The sequence below is a fragment of the Cryptomeria japonica genome, chromosome 4, assembly GCF_030272615.1.
Source record: "Cryptomeria japonica chromosome 4, Sugi_1.0, whole genome shotgun sequence".
NCBI lineage: Eukaryota > Viridiplantae > Streptophyta > Pinopsida > Cupressales > Cupressaceae > Cryptomeria > Cryptomeria japonica.
The window spans coordinates 227,905,783-227,913,803 of NC_081408.1; the positions used below are offsets into that span (position 1 = coordinate 227,905,783).

The 8,021-nt window shown below is 29.0% G+C and overlaps 1 protein-coding gene across 1 annotated transcript; it reads right to left on the reverse strand.

Moving 5' to 3' along the window:
• Positions 1-5,693: 5,693 nt before the first annotated feature.
• LOC131027299 (DELLA protein 1-like) lies at positions 5,694-6,343 on the reverse strand. The gene is made up of 2 exons (XM_057957314.1): positions 6,005-6,343; positions 5,694-5,795 (listed from the first exon to the last, which is right to left on the reverse strand). Exons 1-2 carry the CDS (start codon positions 6,341-6,343, stop codon positions 5,694-5,696), a joined length of 441 nt encoding a protein of 146 aa, XP_057813297.1.
• Between the last annotated feature and the right edge of the window lie 1,678 nt (positions 6,344-8,021).

An 8,021-nucleotide genomic window follows, 5' to 3' on the forward strand; every position in this document is an offset into this window, starting at 1 on the left:
GCTTTAGAAGACAATAGAAAATGCAACTTGGAAGCTATATACATTTTCCCCAAAAAAAAATGTTTCAAATTACTAGGACAGTGGATCTAGGTGACCTACTTTAAAGCTTCTTGACTATTGAAAGTTTGGAACTCTCTATCACTATTTCATTTCATCATCTATACTTTTCCATTGTCAAATTTGCACCTACACACATAGAAGATTGGAAAAATATTGTGTGGAATTTAGGGGCTTCTATAATCAAAACCCTATATTTATTTTCATAGTTCTATAAGTGATTGTGCCTGCAAGGACAAAGCTAATGCAAGTAATACAATGTTGAGATGATAAGATATTACCTTAAGTACAAAACCCTATCATGGAATCTTGCAAAAGACTTGATGTAATATTCATGAAGTCATACAACATGTAACTATGAAATTTCAACTTGAAGTGGCATAATGTAATTGATCAAAATTATTTGTAGTAGACTCTAATGCTTGAATGTAGATTTGTTCTTGAATTATAGAAATTGATTGTTAGGATGTTAGGATTCTTTCTTGAAATTCTTAGCATTTAAAATAAAAAAGGATTTATATTATATGCAACTTACAACTTTTTGAAATAACTTTTTATGTTGGCTGATAAAGCAAGGTAAATTCCTATAAAATGTAAGACCAACTTTCATCCTTTGAATGTTCAGAACATTTTTTTGGGACAAAACCCTAGTGGTGGTAAAATGTGCTATGAGAAAGACTAGGAATAGGAGCATAAATGAAGATTCTAGAAATAGTTTTGAGATTATGCACATATTCCAAAGAGGATTGTAAACCTAGTGTGAAATCATTAAGTTTAACAATTTATGATAGTACAATATATTCTTTTGAATGATAAATTTTATGATTTTACTACTCCAAAAAATGGGTTATTTGTGTGAGTAACATTTGGATGTTTTATGGCTTTTTATAGTGTTACTAAAATGCTTGGAATATAAGTTTATATTCTTACACCATTGATTTTTTCTATCCCTATAGATTTTGATTATGTTCATATAGAATCATTTTTATTCTTCTAAAAATAGACTATTATCTGTGAGATTTTTATATTTGTTTAAAATATAGTTTTGGTTACCTACAACTTATTAATGAGTCCCTACAACTAAATATTATCCATACAACAATAGTTTCAAGCCCTTGCAACACGTGCTAGCTATGATTTGGTTATATTTTAGGTAGCTATGATTTGGTTATATTGATAGGATGTTAGGATTCTTTCTTGAAATTCTTAGCCTTTAAAATAAAAAGGGATTTGTATTATATGCAACTTACGCCTTTTTGAAATAACTTTTTGGCACAAGCTAACAAATTAAGATAAATTCCTACAAAATGTAAGACCAACTTTCATGTTTTGAATGTTAAGATCATTTTGTTGGGACAAGAACGTTGGGTACCGTAGTGGTGGTAGAATGTTCTATAAAAAGGCCAAGAATAGGAGCATAAACAAAGATTATAAAAATCTAGTGTTGAAATTAGGTACATATTCCAAAGAGTATTTAAACCTAGCATGAAATAGTTAAGTTTAACAATTTATGACACTATAATATATTCTTATGAATGATAAATTTTATGATTTTACTTCTCCAAAAGGTGGGTCTTTCTCATGGGTGACATTCAGATATTTAATGGCTTTTTATCATGTTACACAAACCCTTGTAATATAATTTTATGTTCTTACACCTTGTATATTTTCTATCTCTATAGGTTTTGATTGTGTTCCTATAACATCATCTTTTATTCTCTTAAAAATAAACTATTATCTGTGAGATAATGTTACTTATTTTCCACATAGTGTCGGTTACCTACAACTTATTTATTGTTGAACCCAAGGTAGGACTGAGAAGGGGGTGAATTAATCTAAAACAAAAAATTAAATGCAACATATAAAAAGTTAAACTTTAACACACATCCAACACATGGACTCCAATAATTTCCATGTGGAAAACCAAAATAGGGAAAAACCACGTTGAGAACCTGCCCGCAATATATATCCACTATGTATATAAAATTACAAAGAAAAGAGCTAATTGCTATGGCCTTGCAAACCAAGGTTAATTGTTCATGGTGAAAGATATAAAAGAGGACTTCCAAAACCTAAATCTAACTACACTCAGGGAAGGATACAAAAATGATATGAAGAGAAGGATCTCCTGATCATGAAGTTGTCCTTAAACTTTGCATCAAGCCACCAACAACATAACAAACAAAGCAAACCTCAACTACCAATAGTGTATGTCATATCATTGTCATAGTAGGAGCACAACATGCTTATCATTAAAACACAACTCTTCTTCTTTGCACTTTACCAAACCTCCCTAGTTATCCTTGAATTCTACATCACAATCATCACACTTTCCTTCCTTGAGACTACAAAAATCAATCATACACATCCTTATATACAAGATAGATCATCAAAGCTTGACTCAAGTTGGCCTAAAAAATATATACTTTTTGGACCAAAAATACACATGCTGATCCACTCCAAGAGAAAGAGAGGACAAAAACACATCGCCCAAAGATTGATTCACTGATATGCAAGCACTAGAACATAATCGATAGAATATCCACATTCTATATAGCCATAAAGAAATTCACAATCAAAACACATTCTCTATTGCAAAAAAACTCAAATCTAAATCTCCACAAGCTATGGTAAGACCCACAACACATCAAACAATTTCCCACAACTCATATCCAAACCTAAGGATATGTCAAACATAGAATATCACAACTAGAAACTAACATTGCTACAATGCCTGAAGAACACACGGATATTTCTAGACCATAGAACAATCATATCCATGATACCAAAACTATATCAAACAAAGATAACCATGATAAACAATGTTAGCAACACTTTTTGGATGCAAACACTTCCAAAATAAACAATGAACACTTCCAACATCAACATAGAAAGATATCTCTACAACACAAACATTCCAAACCAACAATTTTAAAATTAATTACAACCACAATAATAGTTCCAAGATTTATAACTCCCTGCAACTAAATCTTATCCATACAACAATAGTTTCAATCCTTTGCAGCACATGCTAGTTCTGATTTGGTTATATTTTGGGTACATACAATATGGTTGGTTTGATCATCATGTTTTAATGTAATCTATTAGGAAATCCATATAACGTAGTTATAAGTTAGTTCTACACAAGAAGGTATAGTTAAAGTACTGTTTTATATTATGGAAACAACTTGCAGGAGAAAAAAAAAATTATTGATTCACATTAAGTCCAAACATCAACTTCATTTTGGGTGTACAGGAAATTATTAATTTGTATCAATGTTAGTCCTTCTTTTGTATTTTTTATAATTACAAACTTTTAATTGTTATGTTTATTCATAAACATTGTGATGTGTATAATGTTAGATCATAAGCTATGTGTACATCTTAATTCTATCATAAAATTATATATCAAAGTATTTATTTCATCTCGTACAACTTAGATGATGTCCACTTGTGCCTAGTTGTTTAGTTCCTATTCTAGTCATTATTTAGAGGTCCTTACATCGTTATAAGAGACCCTTTCCTTGAAAAAGTGTACTCGAAGTGAGACTACTTCTATGGAAACGCTTTTTCAATTGTAGTGCATGCCCTATATAATCTACCACTCCATAGCTATATTATTTTTAATGCAATATATATTTTTAAGATTTGTCATTTGTTATGGAATATTTATTAGATTAGTTATAAGTACTAAAAAGTTACATCTATATATCTTGTGTTTTAATCTAATATCTAGATTATCTTCGAGTACACCTATGATGAATAATTATTACTTCGAGTACACCTATGATAGTACTAAAATTTAGTTGACATAATAATTAAGTAATGAGAGTAAATAAATTCTACAAATTAATTATGTAAAAAATATTCTAATATGTACTAACAAATTATTTTATTAAATTTAGAGAAAAATTGGCTACAACAAATTTTATAGATATTGGCTTATTTATATTATTAATAGAGACAAATGTGGAAATTATGTCTTATGGAGAAAATTAAAATTCCCTTAGTATAGTCTAAATAGATTTAAAATCATCCATACACATAAGCATGTAGTTAACCTATCAAGAGAAAAGTGCCATGAGGTTCATCATGGAGGAGCTTGAAGAAATAAACAAGAATATAATTTAGAAAAATTCCGAGCTCATGAAAGCTCTTGGTTAGAAAAATTCCAAGTCCCTATGAAACCCATTTTATCTTAATCGAAAACCATGTAGTTAACCTAGAGTATTTTAATGCTAATACCTAGCTTGTAATCTTTTTTAAAACTATTTATGTTCGATATAAAGAATAAATGAATTAGATAATATTACTTAGCTCTATGACCAAAACATTATTTTATCTCCTAAAAAACCAAAAATTTCATAGTGTATCTATATTAATAAGTGATGGTCGTAAACTAGAACTAAACTTAAGTTAATTTGTTTTTTGTGTCGTAACTAGACGAGGTCATAGATCTAGGGAAAATCCTTAAACTACAAAAATATCTTTAATATATAAATGTTATGATTTCTTAGGCATTTCAATTTGTTATTTCACTTCGTTTCCTTCTACTTTTCCTCGTCTTTTTGATATGTTAAATTGAATCCTATTTTGATATACTTCAAAAGGGTTCTTCATTGTTAATGGAGAATTTCACATTTTTCAACCTAGTTGAAATGTGTAAAAAAATAATAATGAAAGTCTTTAGTACATATTTTCTCCCAAAGTGTCATATCAATCTAAATTCCTTTAAATACATTAATGTAAGTATTTTGAATCTTAAATTTTCACTATTTTCCCTGGAATGCTTTAAAATTGAGTGTGAGATAAGATAGATGAGGATAATCTTGTATGATAAATGAATGCTAATGATTACCTCTAAATACTAGTGTATAGAATTATATGTAGGAAAATGTCTACTTTGTCAATTAAAGGAAAATGACTGCCCTGTATTTGGATTTCTAGTTTAAGAGATAAGAGCCAAATTTGTGACAATATGATCAACCTTATATATATGGAACAACTAAATAGAGAGAAAAACAATCAAATAAAGGTGGAGGAAAATTATGTTAGAGAGGATGTGCAAAAAAATCTAATAAACATGACACTTAAGTAAATGTATGTGAGTGTGTGCATGAAAGAGGAAGGATGAAAAGGAAAATGTGGGAAATGTGTATAGGGATGGGAAATGGCTAGAGTAATCTCTTGATACATTTAAATATTAACAAATCACACAATCTTAACCAAAGAACCAAGGAGCATCAACACCAACCAATCTAGTTCTTAACTCTCTTTACTCTAATATTCGTTTAATAGATTCAATTCATATTGATAAAAAAAAGATATCATCTTAATAAATTTGACAAAGATTCCCATATATCTTAATACCTAGTAAACAATTTTAAACGTTAACTTTATCCTAGATAAAAGCAAACAACAACATTACTAGCATCCTCATCTAAACTTCTACACTCTACTACATTCTTCTAACCCTTTAAAATGACCACACCTTTAAAAAAATTGATAATAATAAAATGCCTTGCATAATATACATCTAGTTTCAAAAATTGCAAATTTAGCACATAAAGATATCATTTCCTTGTTTTTAAACTTGGAATGCTTTGTTTCACCATTAACACTATTAATACCAATCATTAAGATAAAACACAAAAAAGGTTCCATGCACGGTTACTAACGATTGTGCTTTCTCCTACAAGCCCACAGAGATAATGTGTGCAACTACGTTCCTTTCCATCCTACAGTTATAGCAGATTCATTCGGCTTAATAGTAAAACTTTCTCCATGATTATGTTGGTTGAGCAATAACCTTGCCTGACACCGAGCCTGATAGCTGAAGCTCTTTTCCTTAAACCCCGCTTGTCTGAAGAATGTCCTCCACATATCCATCTTAGCGTGTCTCCCCCTCGCAGGCTAACATATTGCTTATGTGATTCCCGCAACATACTTCTTCATATTTGGCCCTTCTCAAATTATTTCTGTCCCGCAGCACAGCCTCCAAACAATCGAAGTAAGCGCTGTAATAGAAAAGCCCCTCAACGAACCGATTTGCAAAACAGGGGGAATTGTGCTGCCCTTCTATTTCTGAATTCACTAATATCTGGGGCCTTAATTTCCTGATAACATTAATAGTATTTCGGAGAAGAATAGGATCATATAACAGACTTCCGAAAACAACTGGAGCATACACCACCACGAACTCGCCGGCTTTAACGTTGAATAAACGTTCGTGAATCTCCTCCATATTTGAGATCTTGACTGGACAGTAGGAGAAAGGAATCGCCATAGTTTCAGCAAACTCAACAAGCCTTCTTCCGCTCTGTTCAAATGATTTATTTAATTCTCTTTTTTTGTAAAAGAATCAAGCAGCCCAAAAAGTTTTTCCTAACTTTTCATTCCTTACAAAGAGATGTGGACAAATACAATATCTTTGATACTTCGAAATACTTGATGGTTCTTTATAGAATAGGAACTAAATAGTGTAATAGATTCAAAATTAAAGACTAAATGATTGAAATGACATAAGGATGAGAAATATCAAAACTTTCACTACTAATACTAATATTGGGTTAGATGGTAGAAATTAATATATGGATATTAATATAAAGTTAATTTTAACAATATTCTAAAAAAATGATTGAAATGTGATAGATAATTTCAAAGTGTAAAAATTGTGAAAATGTAATATAGAAATATTATAGTAAATGAAATGTTAATATAGATGTAACAATAAGAAATTTTATGTTGAGGAAAAAGATAGTATAACATTATTTTAAGAGGCAAAGAAAGAAGACTTCACAAGAATTTGATAGGAATGTATTTCTACTTGAAGAGATAATTGATGAAGAATAATGAGAAAAAAACAAGGACCCTTCTATATTTCATAGTGATAGAAGTATAAATTGATAGAAAATACTATAAAATTACTAAAAATATCAAAAGCATTACAACCAATGTTTCTTAGAATGATAAAGGAATTAGAAGAATGTTACAAATTTTAAAATAATAGAAATTATATATAAATTAGTTATGGATGTTGTCTCACAAAACTTCACTCTAGGAAAATGAAAATAATAATAGGACTATTAAGTTGTATATATTCAGTCCTATAATCAATTACAAATAGAAGATTGACTCTCACAAATATTGGATAGAAATATTATTAGAGGCTTTTAGAATACTTATGTAGATTTAAATGTAATTATAATTCTTTTCTAGATCAATAAAAAATATTATAGAGATGAAATATGACAACATAAATGAATATAGTAGTTTTGGCATTTTAACTATAGAAAGAACTACAAAATCATCTAAAAAATTCTTAAAATTTTAAAAAGAAGAATTTTAAATGGGTACATTTTGTAATATCCAAAATCATGAGGTATATAATTTATCATTGCAATCTAATTAGTGGCACTATCCTATAATGTTGTTTAAATTTCTATTAAAACTTGAACCATTTTCTCCTTACTAATTTAAAATATATAATTTAAATATAATTAAATAAAATTGGAATATTAAATTTAACAATAGTACATCTATCTATGAAGAGATACACTACATAAAAAAATATATAGGATAATAAAATAAATTTAAATGAATAATGATTAACTCAAAATAAAATAGTTGTGTTAAATATCTCATAATAACATAGGAGGATAAGTACACTTAATGTTGAGAACAATGATGAAGGATTGAAGTTAATATTATGTAAAATAATAATGATTAATTACATAAATGATTACTTATCTTGTGAATTTGTAGGGTACTAAATAATACATAAACATGTGTGTGTGCGCGCACGCGCGTGTGTGTGTACATGTGCGTGTATATCTATATATACATGTATGTGTATATGTATACGTATATGTATGTATGTATGTATATATATTTCTACAAGATTATATACTATTAATAGCAGCTTTCCAAAGACACTTTTTAAGTTCTAAACATCTCATCTCTTA

Excerpts from the sequence above, each read along its gene's own strand:
- LOC131027299 (XM_057957314.1), bottom strand. The coding sequence starts at position 6,343 with ATGGCGATTCCTTTCTCCTACTGTCCAGTCAAGATCTCAAATATGGAG. Across the intron at positions 5,796-6,004 it reads GAAGGGCCAAATATGAAGAA|GATGGAAAGGAACGTAGTTG; the intron begins GTATGTTGCGGG and ends CTATAACTGTAG.